The 16283-nt window shown below is 38.6% G+C and overlaps 1 protein-coding gene across 1 annotated transcript in view; it reads left to right on the plus strand.

The window, feature by feature from the left end:
- Window positions 1-3999: 3999 nt before the first annotated feature.
- NOV (Histidine kinase-, DNA gyrase B-, and HSP90-like ATPase family protein) overlaps window positions 4000-16283 on the plus strand; it is a 192601-nt gene continuing 180317 nt past the window's right edge. Inside the window, exons 1-2 of the mRNA XM_089793452.1 lie at window positions 4000-4593; window positions 5012-5349. Coding sequence (XP_089649578.1) covers window positions 4132-4593; window positions 5012-5349 — 800 coding nt within the window. The 5' untranslated portion in view covers window positions 4000-4131. The remainder of the gene's footprint in view (window positions 4594-5011; window positions 5350-16283) is intronic.

The raw sequence follows: 16283 nt of genomic DNA on the forward strand, positions 1-16283 counted from the left end.
AAATGATACCACTATTGATCTCAAAACCCAGGGAACCAGAGTACATGGCCTCATTATACAGATTGAGCATATCTTTACTGATCCAACTGAGATTAGCTTTATAAAATTCAATAGGGAACCCATCAAGCCCAGGGGCCTTGTCATCCTTAAGGGCTTTTATAGCATTCTTAATCTCATCAATGGAAATAGGGTTAGACAGGCTGAGAACATCCTTAGAATCCAATCTATTGGGAATAAGAGGCTTCCATTTGTTTCTAATTTCATCGGCCCCCATCGAGCTCTCCGAAGTAAAGAGCTTTCTATAGTAGTCAGCAAAAGCTTGAGTAATGATGTTAGGATTCGATACTTCCTGGTTGTTAATAATAAGTTTATCAATAGAGTCTTTAATGTGCTTTTGTTTAAGAAGGTTAAAAAAGAATTTGGATCCACAGTCCCCATGATGAAGCCAGTTAGCCCTAGAGCAGATCGTAGCACCTTGGTTGATGTTTACACAGGGCATCCTTAGCGGCTATAACCTGAGCCATGAGATTAGGATTAGAAGGATCAGCCTGAACATTGAATTCAACATTTTGAAGTTCAAAACACAGATTTTTTTCTATGAACCTATAATCCTTGGCACACTTTTGACCAGTGGTTTGGAGAAAGCACTTCCAAGTAGGAAGATTAGCCTTCCATCTATCGATCATAGAGAGATCCTTAAGGTTAAAAAAATTGATGTTTCTGATGATTTGGATGGCACAGAGAACGTCTTCATCAAGAAGAAGATTACAATTCAACAAGAATTTGGGACAAGTAGACTTATGATGGACCAGAGCAAAGTTGATGTTGATACGGGTGAATATAGGATGATGGTCAGACAGGGTAGTTGCGGTGACCAGAACAATATTCCCAAGATTATCAGGGAGAAAGGAGATGGAATCCTTATTACCATAGAAGCGATCCAGTCTAGAATATATATGCGAATGACCTCGATGGAAATTGCACCAAGTGTGCCATATTCCAGGATTAGCATCTTTATTACCAGCAAGAGGATTGAATAACTTTTTGGAGTTTATAAGTTTAGACTAGTGAAATTTTTCATTTTCTTTCCATTTGAAAGGATTGCCACCCATTTTATCGTTATGGGACTCGATCATGTTGGAATCCCCACCAATTAACCAAGGAATATCAGGAATGGTAGTTAACCAGTTCCAAAAAGATATTCTTTCTTTAGTACCATTAGAAGCATAAATAGAGCAAAAACCAATGGGATTATTATCAATGTTCATGATAAACCAGACGACTCTTTGATAGGGAGAAACACCATTAGCAGTAATGAGTTTTCCCCATTTGGGATTAACCAGGAGAGCAATTCCTCCTCTACCCCTGGTGTAGTTAGAGTAAAATTTAATAGCGTTTTTCCAAATAAAATTAAGATTGGTTTCAAGAGTAAAACTAGTAGCTTTAATTTCTTGCATCATAAATATATCAATAGAGTTAAAAGAATTCAACAAATGCTCGATGACAAATTTTCTGTCTGGGGATTCGAGGCCCTTAATATTCCAAGATAAACAATTCATTGGGACACATTGATAGGGGTAGAGCACGCAACTTCAATAGGCGATAGGGATTTAGTGGTACTATCCCCAATCTTCTTAGCTGAGGGCTTGTTTTTAGACCCAGGTGGCCTCCCTTGTCTTTTTGTGGTAAGGCCATCAGATCTAGGATCATCATCAAAATCAGACGAATCCATATCCATACTAAGCATCAACTGAGAAGAATCGATGCCTGGAATGATTTCAAATAAACAATCATCATCAATTTCTTTAAAAACTTTGGGAGGGAGTTTTCGAGGAATCGACATAGGTTTATCAAATTAAGTAATAGGGGTAGGGCACCCAATCATTTCAATAATAGGAGAGGAATCAATGGGGGTTTGAGGAGTGACAAGCTTACTAGAAGGAATCTTGGGTTTGGGGTTTCCATTATTATTCCCCTTTCTCTTCTTCCTTTTTCTCACCACTGTAAAACCATCATTACAACTAGACATCGGCTCAAGGGGCCGTAAATGTTGCTAACTGGAAGGAGGAGCAGAGGTAAAAGCATTGGAAGTACCAGAAGGTTTCAGAGAAGGAGGAGCATCAGAAATTAAAGCATCGGAGGGGTTAACCTAAGATGTAGAGCTGGAAGGAGGATTAGGGTTAGCTTGATTAAGTGTTTTAGCAGAAGCCTTTTTAACAATAGGGTACTCTTTCCTGAGATGACCCTCTTCCTTGCAAAGAAAGCAAGCATTTGAGCCTCCTAAAATTTCAGGACAAACAAAGTTATCATTTAACACTTTAACAGTGATATCTGCAGGGATCTCTTTCCTGGGAAGGAGCAAAATGAGAATCCTAGCATCCATGTGAGGCACAAGCCTAACAATGTCATCCATCCGGATGATCTTACCTAGGGGTTCAAGTAATTGTGGCAAAAAACACCATAAGAATGAGGGGATATTCTTCACAAGTATCCATCTAGGGGCTGAAAGAGCCAACACTTCCTCATGAACGGCTTCAGGGGTCCAAGCCAAGGTGCGGAAGGAGGTTGACCCTACAGTCCAATACTATTTTTTTAGAACTTCTTTTTGGGATTCTTGATTAGCAAAGAAAATGACAAATAAACCTTTTGGAACTTGATGACAAAATGAAATGTGAAACCAATCCTAGCTTAATGTTTCAGTAATTGTGGTACCAATCATCAAGAAATTCCCGAGGGGGGGGGGGCATTTATCAATTTCAACCGCATAAAAGAAAATAGCAGTATCTTTTAATCTGTTCTTTTCCTTAACAATTTCGGCAATCATTTTCGAATTAGGAGCTAAGGAAAAGGTTACTAAGGCAGTCGAGGAATCCTTACCAGCATTGGCGGCTTCATTGAGCTCAGGACCTGCAACAACAAACCTTGCCTTTGCGTCAATGGCCTCAGCAGAACGAGCCACTGCTTCCGAAAAGGTTTTGGCTTTGAAGGTGATATTAGTAGACGAAGGAGGATTTCCATTAATAATGACATTAGACAGATCACTGGTTGTAGATGATGGAGGTACGGGAGAGGTTGAGTTGCACAACGAGGAGATTGTTGAAAAGACAAATGAGTTACCTGAATTAAAGAGAGGGGGCGGAGAAACAACACCTGGAGAGGTCGTATGTGCGGGGACAACTTGTTGTCCATTGCCATCAACCTCCTTTCCGTCCGACGATGCCACCTTCGCCGTCAAAGTCAACCCTGGGAACAGAAAGCAGCAAACGTAGCCAAAGTTCGCATAAAAATTCGCAAATATGCAGAGCCTTTTCAAATTCAGTCACTAAATAGATATTACCAAATAGATATGTTTTTTCTCCATTTCCCATTCTTAAATAACATTCATCTACATGTTTTTTCATCTTCATTGAGCTCAGGACCTGCAACAACAAACCTTGCCTTTGCGTCAATGGCCTCAGCAGAATGAGCCACTGCTTCCGAAAAGGTTTTGGCTTTGAAGGTGATATTAGTAGACGAAGGAGGATTGCCATTAATAATGACATTAGACAGATCACTGGTTGTAGATGATGGAGGTACGAGAGAGGTTGAGTTGCACAACGGGGAGATTGTTGAAAAGACAAATGAGTTACCTAAATTAAAGAGAGGGGGCGGAGAAACAACACCTGGAGAGGTCGTATATGCGGGGACAGCTTGTTGTCCATTGCCATCGACCTCCTTTCCATCCGACGATGCCACCTTCGCTGTCGAAGTCAACCCTGGGAACAGAAAGCAGCAAACGTAGCCAAAGTTCGCATAAAAATTCGCAAATATGTAGAGCCTTTTCAAATTCAGTCACTAAATAGATATTACCAAATAGATATGTTTTTTCTCCATTTCCCATTCTTAAATAGCATTCATCTACATGTTTTTTCATCTCAAGATGAGCAAGTGCTAGTATTATATAATTATAAAAATAAAAATAAAATAAAATAACAATATTAAAAATAAAATAAAACAAATAAAGTACACAGATTAAACGGCTATAGCTAGTGAAGAAAGCCCGCATACATAACTATCCCAGCACTGGCGCTCAAGGGCTTTTAGCTTGATCTTTCCTTGCGGAGTAAGGCTAGGCGAACGTGCTGGCTAAGAATGGCGGAACCCTTTCGAAATGGCCAGGAACCGCCACCTCCGGGGATGCCCTCGAATTTACCGACATACAATCAGCATTTAAATTTTCTTCAGAATGCGAATGTGCAGAGCCACAATCAGTTTGTGGGAGGTTTTATGGGCTATTCCCAACTATCACGGCAACGACAACAGACCTTTGGCTCTACAAGTTCGCCTGTTCTTCGTCCCCAAAGTAACTCACCGTCACATTCATTATCACCTCAGAATCAGAATAAACAAGTAAAACACAAGCAGGTTGTAGCGCGAGCCGAAAAGGCGGCGGCAGCTGCACACAGTGAATTTTTATCCACTGAGGAGAATGTCACCGTTTGCAAAATTGTCCAGTCGATGATTTCGACTCTGAAAGTAGATTCACTCGACTCCTTAGGTGTTAGGATTCAAGACATTCCTTACCTGCGCAACATTGTTTTATTGGAAGGAAGGGTGAGTGCATATTTTGCCTTTATTTAGACTTTTGCGTTTCTTGCACTCAATTGCATTTTATTATCTGTCAGTTAGCCATTGTATGCTATTTTCCAGGGTCCAGCATGTTAGGACTTGAACAAACGACCTCTCCTTTACTGCAGGGAGCTATATTAAATTTTGCTATAGTCTTTAATATTATCTATCGAAATTACCGAGTTTTCTACCACCTTAAAACACTGTGGCTACTATGTTGGAATAAACCTTTTGATACTTGAGCAATATATAAGTGCCATGTCATTTAGGTATATATTGTCTGAAATGCTTATTGGGACATTCAGATGCATAGTTATATGATGACAATTTTTGCAAAATAGAAAACTCGGCAGCAAGCTATGGCCTGATTCATTGAACATTCGTTTTTTGCAAATTTTGGCAGATAAATGCATTTGTTCAGTGCTATGTAGCAGTAAGAAGGATTGCAACTCTCCATGACCTTAGTGATGAGATTTGTCGATATGAAGGTGTGGAGGATTTTGAAAAATTAGGTCTGGGGCCACTTGTTCGACATCCCTTGATTATGCATTACTTTGAACCTCCAGAAGATACGGTCACAGTTTTCAAAATAACAACGGAGAAGATTGTGTCCTATCTTTCCGATTTCCTATATAAACACCATGAGAAGGAAATACAGTTGGACGAATTTCTGTCTCTTGTGGCCAAGAAACAGAAAGTTTCTTCTCCAAAGGAGTTGTGTATACGTATTCAGAGTCTAAGGTATGGATATCCTGTTTTAACTTTTTATCCAGTACTATAAGAAGATGTACATATTTTTAAATCCAAACGAGTATAGGAAATAAATCTGAGAGAGGTGGCGGCATATAAGTCTTTTTAAAGATATATATACTCTATAATTGTCACTTGATTCATGCAGAGGTTGAACACTTCCTCCCATTTATTGTAATGTATATTTGTTTGTCACGCATGAATTTTCTGTTAGGAGTAATTGATATGTCAGGATCTATTGCAATGTCAGTTTGGCTTTAACTAGCGCTCGCACCGACAAGGTGCAATGGTTATGTCAATAACAAGATATGCGTTGTGCAATTTTTTTGAAATTAGAGAAAAGTCAGATGAAAAGTTGGAAGAAATGCACGTTGTGTATGCTCAAAATTAATATTTTGAAATGTCTTTTGGCACAAAAGAAACAAAATATGAATGAATCTAGCATACAATTTAAGTTCTCAAGTCTTGTAAAAATGCTATCACAATACAAATATGTCTTTGAAATGTATAGAAATAGCCGTCTTCAAAACCTGCAAAACCAATATTGCAAAACTATTAGAAGGGCAGATGTGGTGTCAAATTTTGAGATCAATTATATAAGCTGAACCGTTTAGCAAGGTTAAACATTTTACAAGGAGAAAATTAGAGAGATATCAAACATTTAATACCTTAAGAAATGGTTGTATTGAGTTGCGTGCCTTAATTTGTTACAGAGACAACTGTTGCAATCAGGATTCCTCTTTTTTTCTTGTAATTGTGTACGTGTTGTGTTGCAGTTTGCAGTATCTCTCAAAGTAGAACATCAAAATTAAATGCGAAGGTCATCTAATGATATGACTCTGGACAACTGTAAATGTCAGCCTCTGCCTCTTTGTTTTGTCAATGTCAATTGTTGCTTTTTGTATTGTTAATCCTTGGGATTTGTGTATAGTATGGCCCTTGCCATTGTGAGTAGTGTCTGCTTCCAATTGCCCAGTGATACAAAAGTTATTGGTACAATCTTGGGGTCATCTTGGTTCCATGGAATCACATTATAATTAATAATCCTTGTTACAACATACATTGAAACATCAAGTGGTTTGGAACTAGGGCCACAAAGAATGTCAATTGCTTCACCGAGAACTCCATTTACAAGGCCTGCTTGTGTCTATATGTTCGTTGGGAGCATGATGCATTGCCCTTTGCAAAGTAGTACTTGTTTTTCAAGCTGTTCATCCGAGTCACACTATCTATGTTGCTTTTAGTGTCTATCTTAATACTTATCTCAATTGGACATTTCAACAATTTCACCATTCTTCTATTGTGTAGATTGATGGAATCATTGGTAGCAAATAGTATTACGGGAAGTAATTGGTGAAATACTTGCTTGTTATTAATAGAGATCAATAGATCAATATATATACAAATGTATAGACGATGTTTGCTTAGGAAACGATCGTCAAGAATAGAAATATTCTATTCTAGCTAACAATTTATTAACAACTAACTAAAAGCTAACTAAATATTAGAAAGATTCTAATATTTACAATAGATTACAATAAATAACTATAAAATATAAATAGAAATGATCTATTATCATAATACCCTCCCTTAATGATTAACCTTTCCACTACACCATGCCGTCCTCTGAATTTGACAAACTTATCTGGACCAAGAGGCTTGGTGAGAATGTTTGCAGTCTGATCCGCAGTAGGAACATACTGCAAGTCTATAGTCTTGTCTTCAACCATTGTCGTATGTAACGATAGTGAACATCCACATGCTTGGTTCGTTCATGGAAGACTAGATTCCGTGCTAACTTGATAACACCTTCATTATCAACAAACAAAGTGGTCAGTCTTACTGGTGACATCTTCATATCCTTGAGCATCAGCCAAAGCTGAACAACTTCACAACCTGCCTTAACTGTCCCTCTGTATTCAGCCTCTATAGAGGAGAGAGAAACTACTTGCTACTTCTTATTGGTCCATGTGATGACACCGGATCCCAAATTGAACACATCCAAAAGTTGACTTTTTATTGTCAACGTAACCAACCCAATTTGAATTTGTGAACCCATTGAGTTTGTGATTAGAACTCTGAGAGTAAAGAAGTCGTTAATTTGTAGTGCCCTTCACATAACAAAGCATATGCTTTGCTGCCATCTAATGATTACCCTTGGGAGCTGTCATAAAGCGTGAGATGTTGACTGTGAAGTTGATATCGGGTCTAGTAACAAAAAGGTAGATGAGACTGCCTACTAGTTGCCTGTATGTGGTATTATCAATTGGAGGAGAATCATACTTGGTTGATAACTTGAGATCTTTCTCCATGGGTGTAGATGCAGGCTTGCAATCCTACATGTGAAACTTGTCCAATAGAGCCCTGATATATTTGGACTTAGAAATGAATATACCAGAAGACTACTGCCAAACCTTAACACCTAGGCAATAATGCATGAGCCCAAGGTCAGTCATATCAAAAGAATGACATAAACTCTGTTTGATTCCCTGAATCAAAGATGCCAAACTGCAAGTGATGATTGAATCATCCACATAAATGACTAAAAGGATGATGTCATTGTCAGTAGTCTTGATGTACAAATTTGAGCTTGGAGAACTTTGAAAGCCTTGATCACTGAGTTACTTATCAATTTTCATGTACCATGCCCTAGGGACCTGCTTCAAACCATAGGGAGCTTTCACCAGTCTAAGAACCTGGCGTTCTTTACTAGCAACCCTGAAACCGAGAGGCTACGCCATATAGACCTCTTTTTGCAGATCATCATTCAAGAAAGCACTCTTGACATCCATTTGATGAACCTTCTAGCCAAACTTGCTGCTATGGCTAGGACTACTTTGATTGTGCTCATCTTTGCTATAGGGGCAAAGGTCTCCTCGTAATCAATACGCTGACGCTGAGAAAAGCCCTTTGCAACTAAACGAGCTTTGTGCTTGTCCAAAGTACCATTAGACTTGTATTTTATTTAGTAGACCCATTTGCAGCCAATGGGTTTCTTCCCCAGTGGAAGATTAAAAGGGACCCAGGTGATATTCTTCAAAAGGCTCTGGTGTTCAGACTTCATGCATATTCCCACTGTGGAATTCCTTTAGCCTTGCAGTACATCTGAGGTTCAAACACACTTTGGCCATGAGAGAAAAATTAACCGACTTTGTAGGTTTGCTCTTTTTTCGAGCATTTCTCCCATCAATGAGCTCATCATCTCAAAGATGAGCAAGTGTCTAAGCCCACTAAGGCCGGAGAGGAGAAGGACCAACATTAACATCAATAAGTGCTCTATGATTAGGTTCTTCATTAGAAGAATTTGGATCAAAATCAAGTGAAGCATCTACAAATCTGGGTGATCCTACAAGAGAAGCCAGAGGTGTCTTTACAAGAATCACTGGTATAACTAAAGTTGCTGGAGCCCTCCCATTAGGTGGACCTAAAGGAAGCTAAACTTTGAAACCATGAGCTTTCATAGGCTGATCTGTTGGATCAGGAGTAGGAGAAACATGCATAAATGGCCCTTGCTGCTCATCAAAGACTACATCATGACTGTACAAGAGAGGAGATGTCTCAGTGTCGATCAAGTGGTAGGCTTTGTGAAGACTACTGTATTCAACAAGCATTAGTTTCTGACTCTTGGCATCCAACTTGGTGTGTGACGCATCAGGTATCCAAACCTAGGCAAGAGAGCCAAAAACCTTCAGGTGATTGATTTTGGGCTTGCGACCTTACTAGACCTCCTCTAGAGTCTTACCTTTGACCACCATAGTGGGTGACTGGTTCAAAAGGTAAACTGCTGTGTTAACTGCTCCAGCCCAAAACTTATTCGAAACATGTCTATGGTCGAGCATGGATCGAGCCATCTTAGTGACTATTCTATTCCGACATTCAACTACATTGTAGTGGTGTGTGGGGTGTGGTCAACTGGCGCTTGATGCCATGAATATCACAAAAGCTAGAGAATTCATTAGAACAATATCCCCCTTCCCATTGTTTGACCTAAGAGTAATAATAGATTTCCCAGACTCTTTTTCAACTAGAGGTTTAAACTTCTGAAATATAGTAAACACTTATGATTTCTTTTTAAGAAAATAGATTCACATTTTTCTACTGAAATCATCAACAAACAACATAAAACACTTGGACCCAATCATAGGAGGAGTGGCCATAGGGTTGCAGATATTGACATGAACAAGCTGAAGTACCTGAGAAGCTTGCCATGAATCACCACTTTTGAGAGGTGTGCGATGTTGCTTCCCGACCTAACATGCATCACAAACTCCAAGTTGCTAAGTCCGAATCTCTAGCAATCCGAGGACAAGCTTGTCTCGAGCAAGTTGAGAGAGATAATGCACATTTAAGTGCCTATATCGCTGATGCCAAAGTGAATTGACAGAAGATTGTTGGGCAACCATAGCTAAGTCTTGAGAATCACTAGAATCAACAAGTTTGAAAAGACCATGATCCTCAAGGCCATCTGCAACAACAGACTGAGTATCCCTATCAGTGATGGTGCACTACTGTGAATTGAAGGTGACTTCCAACCACAAAGAGTGTTGTAACAATTGGATGACTGAGAGTAGATTTAGTTCCATCCCTAGAACGTAGTACAAATGGAGGAAAATAAGATTCCTCTCAATAGATTGAATGGAAATGTTGCCTTTGTTGACAACAATGTACTCTTCCCCTCCACCAAAAATAACTGAATCTGAAAAAGGTTGATAGTCGATGACCCAGTCTTTGTAGTGGGTGAAATGACTAGAGGCACTTGAACTAATGTACCAAGTAGACGACTTGTAGACATGATTTGCAAGTCTCTTAGCCATGAAGGTGTAAAAGCAGATCCTGTTTGCTTAGTGTGCTCTCTAGTGCTCGCTTTTGGCTGTGAACCAAATTGCTTAGATTGGGCAGCTAAGCATTTCCGATATTAAACCTTCATGTTACCATACTTGTGGCAGTAGTTGCATTGAATGTTCTTTTTCTTGGAGCCTTCTGATGCTAGAGGAGAGGAGCATAATGCAGCTATACTATCGATTCCATCTTCTACATAGACCGCTTGCAAATACGAGAAAGTTTCAACTTGTCATTCTCAAATTTATATGTATCATCTTATTAAGCAAGCACAAAAATCATGGCATATAAAGAGATCATAGATTAAATTCATGGAAAAGCAACAATAACACTTTATGTAAAGTTATGTTTCTTCACTTGCATAATTAAGTCACTATATCAGAAATTGTAAGACCGGTTGAGGCAGGGAATATGCATCTAAAACAGGTGTGCTGTCCATATATTGGAAAGGGCATCATCATTGTAAATAGTCTGTCATGTCCCCTTTTTAGTCTGATTAGCAGAGCTATGTGAGTTAGCCTATCATGGGGGTCTCGTAGGCTAGCAGTTGTGGATAGAGACTTATACAAGATATTGAGTGACAGGGCTTGACTTTACAAGCAGTTGGGAGCCAGTTGGGTGCAGTTCCTTGATTTTAGGGGGTATCCCTACATTTTAGGAGGATGTGGTAGTTTCCAGATGTGAGGTTACACGGGACCATTCCATGGTTTCAGTTTCAGGATGACAGGGCGTGTTCCCTAGTTTCTAGGAGCATCCCTAGATTATAGGGAAGGGACTGCCAGTTGACCCATCTCGTCCGGTATCAGTCACATACAAGTCACATGGTCAGTTTCACGTTTATTTGGTTGGTTTGGGCTTTCAGAGGCAAAATGGGGAATATTTTAATATTCGCTAAGTTAGCATTTAAATAATTTATAATAAGGCTATTTATATAGCCATTTCAAAGTAATAAGAGGAATATGGCTTCGTTTGGTCAGATGTGCCCTTGTGTTATAGCTCTTTGGAAAGGTCTTGAATTATTATAAACTATTTTCACTATCCAAAGACCTTTTGGCGCTTTGGGTTATGACATTTTAATAAAGTAATGTTTTTCCTATAGCCTGGATGCCTTTATTTGGGAAAATGTTATTTTATTACAAAGTGCAAAGTGTAATTCTCACTTAGGGTTCGATTTGCATTTGGGAGGAGTTATAAGGAGATGAAGACCTAATTGTGGAGTATCTTTTGACATTTGAAACTTGTGAAATTGGAAATTGCTCTAGTGGAGCAATTTAGAGGCTTGGGATGCAAACCTAAACAAGGATTTGGTGATTCAATATTGGAGTTGGAAGGTACTATTCTCTGTGGTAAGAATCAACATTCTTCATAGCACCATTTATCAGAAGGAAACATCACATTCAGCCAGGCGGCCAGCCTATTCCAGCTTGGGTGTTTCTTCCAGAGGGAACTTGGGCTTGTATTGTGGGCGCCATTCCTTATTAGCAACCACATTTTGCAGTTTGGAGATCATACAGGGGTTTGTGGCAGCAAGCTCTCCATCTTTTGTGATTGTAAAACCCTCTACAGCTGGCATCAGGTTCATTGTAGACAGCATCAAATCCGTTTGATATATTTATTTCTTTGACTGCAAAAATGTGAATATTATGCCTGGTATGATTTGAACCATTTCCAGATTGTTAAGTTAAAAATATGAATATAATATAGAATGCTACTCATCATTCTTAGTTTGAAGTTATTTGTTAATTGTTATTTACTTGCATATATCTTCAAAAATACCTAAAAACTTGAAAACGAGGAAAACCAAAAAGAAATCAGAATTCTATAAAGTCAATTCAGAGGTACAAAATTTTGGTCGAAGTCTTGAATTTTCAAACATCAATTTCCAAGGTGGGGATCTTTCATAGTCATATGAAGCAACAAATCTGTCAAGGTCATATTTCAAGGAATTGATATATTTGCCATTACTAAATTTATTGTTGGTACAATCCAAACTTAGTAGTTGAAATATGACATCTCTCTTGATTCTGCAACTTTTGACGGATTACAGGCTCACTCCTAAAGCAAATTGGAAATTTTACATTGTGGGAGGATAACAACAACCAATGTTCCATTCCCACTTAAACCAACTTTAGAGGGGAGATATCAGGGAAGGGACATCATCGGAGTTTCAAATCTGAATCATCCTTTGATTTGATGCATATGGGCCTTCATTGGAGCAGCTTGTATTAAGGATGTTGATGTGCAGAGGAATATTCTTCCAGGAAAAGAAGAATGATGCATTAGGAATGTTTTTGAGTGATAACATACGGGACTATGAAATAAGGACAAGAGACAGGGGGTCTTTCATCGAGAGGGAGCAGATTGCAATGGAAGTAGTTCAGATGATCTTATGATAATAGTTCAAGAGTGAGTCCCTAGAGGATCTACTTTAGTTGACATCGGAGGATCTTGGACATTTTGTTTCAAAGGAAGTCCAACAAGCAACCTTAGACGTAAAAATCAACAGCTTGAGAGGGTGAAGTTCTAGGTGAAATTCCTCGTAATACATTCTTCTTTGTGAGAGAGAATCTTGAGGTGGAAGTCCTTGCTCCACCCTCTAGGAGCAGCTATGGTGTATCCACCCTCTGACTTGGTTCATGGTGGATATCACGAGAGTTACTATTTTGCATATGTGGATTATGTCATGAAAGGTGACAATCTTTCATTGATGTATTTGTGAGGTCGTTATTGTAAGGTGACGATCTTAACAATGGCTTGACCTGTTATCATGATGGACTACATTAAGTTGTTGTCCCAAAATGAGTTGGAGATCATGATAATGAACATATCAGGATAGACTACATTAAGTTGCTGTCTTGGAATGTGTCGGAGATCATGATACTTGTCATAATGGAGGCTACGTCAAATTGATGTCCTCGAGATCATGTTTGTTATCTGATCGACTACATTCAGTTGTTGTCCCGGAGTGTGTCGGAGATCACATAACTCGCATCCTTCTAGAATATATAATAATGTATTTGTTGGTAGGCATTATGATGCTGATGCTAGTGTTCATATCCGAGAATATGAGATTGATAAGATTGCTCAAAATCAGATCACCATTTTATGAGATGACTGTAGTGATCAAATCCTCCCTCAAGATCATGACACTCGTCATGATGGACTACATTAAGTTGTTGTCGTTGAGATCACGACTGTAATCTGATAGACTACATTCAGTTGTCCCAGAGTGTGCTAGAGATTAGATAACCCATATCCTTCTAGGATACAACATATTCTTTTGGTAGGCATCACAAACATGATGCCAGTGCACATACCAAGGGAATATAAGTACGATGAATGTCATATTTCAGATGATATCAAAAGATAACATCTAAGTTGATGGATATATGTTGATATCCTTAAATATGCCATTCCAAGAATATCATATTGAGATGATCTCTCTCTGTATGCTTGAGAGCATAATGTGTTCTATAACAATCCTCCCTAGCTAAAAGCTTTCAAACATCAGCACATATAAGGCAGTTGGCAATAACATTAAAAGAGACAGGTCAAAGTGCCACATATCTCAGGTGGTTACAAGGTAAGTGATGGCAGTGACTACTATGAACAGCAATGCAACATACAGCAGTGATAATATGAACAGTAACTACAATACCATGCTGCAAATAAACACAGTAACACTGTCTTGATTGATTATGTGTAAAGGAAACATTTGTTTGGGAAAATCAAATACAAAAAGACAGAAACTTCAGATTACTAAACTTGGATGACAATTAGTCAGTAATAAAAAAAACAAATTGAGAACAAAGTTATTCGTATTGAACAGAAGCGATCCAAGGAAGATATTAATATGAAATGTTAAAAGATAATAAGCTGCAATGTCTTTATTCTGTGAATAAAGACAAATTATACAAGATAATTTTGTCTTATTCAAGAATCATGAAATTGTGCAATTTGTTAATACAAAAGGGTATGATGAAATGGCGAGAGTTGTGCACCAGGAGCAGTGCACAACATTAAATAATTAACAGGAGCAGAAGCACTAGCACTAGCACTAGGATGAAAGGGGGACCTAGTAGAACCCTCTCCAATACAACTTGCGGATGTGGGAGCATGTGAGCCAATAGCACTTAATTCATTAACTTGCCTCTTCCTAGTTAACTTCTCTTGTTCACGTGTTTCTAAGAGGACATAACAAAACCAGTTTGCCTCGGGAGTTTATTTAATGCACACAGTAATATCATGCCTAGGTATGCTGACAATATGGCATTTGAATCTATTGATGCCACCAGAATTTATATCTTTATAAAAAACATTTTGTTTGATTTAATTTTTCTGCTAGGAAAATCTTTCGTATATTTCCAAGTTGAATCCTTTGGAGGCATTGTGAAAAATGAATGTCAAGGTTGCTGCAATAAGAAAATTCAAAATTTCACAAAGTTATAAAGTTAACTAATAATTTTTTTAGCAAACCTCACATTTTTTTGAGAAAATTGTAAATACATGTTTGCAAATTTGTTCTCAAAACATTGCAGGGTTTGCACTTTGCACTTTGCTATTATCCAATTTCTTTTATGCAATCTAATAAAAAACATTGGAGATTTGCAAATTAAAACTGAAAAATTTAACAATCAATGAAAAATACATAAACCTACGAAGTAAAATCAATAAAATCTACAAAGTTTAATGCTTACCTCTTGCAACTCAGTTGAGAAGTGTCGGTATTGACTCCTTAATTCTCCCAATGCAAGCTTGTGGCCTTCCCAAACTGTTTTGTAGTCTCCTTTATGGTCTTTTTCTCCTCTAGTTGCAGACCTATGGGTTCTTGTTTTTCTTCCTCTCTTCTTTCCATACCAAGCACCTAGAAGGCCTTTTAGTGTTATAAGAAAAAGAAATGTTAAAAAAGACAATAAAAAAATGTTATGTTTTTTATATTTTTGACTTGCCAGATTTCCTAGCTATGCGGCCGAGTCAAGAGGCATGTGACTTGGTGCAAATGGGGTTGCAAGCTTTGGGTTTAACCATGGAGGAAACTTCGTAGTTAAGCGCGCACAGGCTGGAGTAGTACTGGGATTGGTGACCTCTCGGGAAGTCCCGATGCTTCACTCCTATGAGCATCACCTAGATCCAATGAGTGCTAAGTGTTCCATTTATTCTCATGAGAGATGGATTCATGTTGAATCACTACTCATGAAACATGGGTCAATGAGTTTGACTCAAAATCATACAGTTACATCTTGATAGCAATATCACAATTTGGCTTGCTGTGGAAATTATCTCCTACTTATCAATTGATGAGCTCAAGGGGCTTTCTAATGAATGGTTCATAAGGCACAACACTTGGTGAAGGTTTTGCAAATGGGGTTGCAAGCTTTGGGTTTAACCATGGAGGAAACTTCGTAGTTAAGCGTGCTTAGGCTGGAGTAATACTGGGATGGGTGACCTCCCGAGAAGTCCCGGTGCTTCACCCCTGTGAGCATCACCTAGATCCAATGAGTGGTAAGTGTTCCATTTATTCTCATGAGAGATGGATTCATGTTGAATCAATACTCATGAAACATGGGTCAATGAGTTTGACTCAAAATCACATAGTTAAATCCTGATAGCAATATCACAATTTGGCTTGCTGTGGAAATTATCTCCTACTTATCAATTGGTGAGCTTTGCCAACCTCGAGCTAGGCGAGTTTTGTGCTATTACTCGACGATCCGAGCAACCAAGTTGGCATTACTCTACATAGTTGACTTTGGTTGCTAACTCGTGTAACTCGCCTAACTAGCAACGAGTTTGGGATCAACTGATTCACACACATAATTATAAATACGCATATATAAAAATACTTATATATGCATATAAATACACAAAAATACTTGCTAGGCCGAACCCCTATTAAGCTAGGGTAGAAGGTAATTGACTAGACATCTAAAATAACACTCTCCCAACTTAGGTAACTAGTGACAATTGAGGTTCTAGCTCGAATGGCATTCTTGACTTTCATCGAATGTCTGCACACCCCTACACTGATGATACTTTTCCCTTGCTCTCGGGATGGGTTCTCCTCCCGCATCCACTAACATGGAAAG

Source organism: Cupressus sempervirens, chromosome 1 (genome assembly GCF_028749045.1).
Source record: "Cupressus sempervirens isolate cs-2001-9-10 chromosome 1, ASM2874904v1, whole genome shotgun sequence".
NCBI lineage: Eukaryota > Viridiplantae > Streptophyta > Pinopsida > Cupressales > Cupressaceae > Cupressus > Cupressus sempervirens.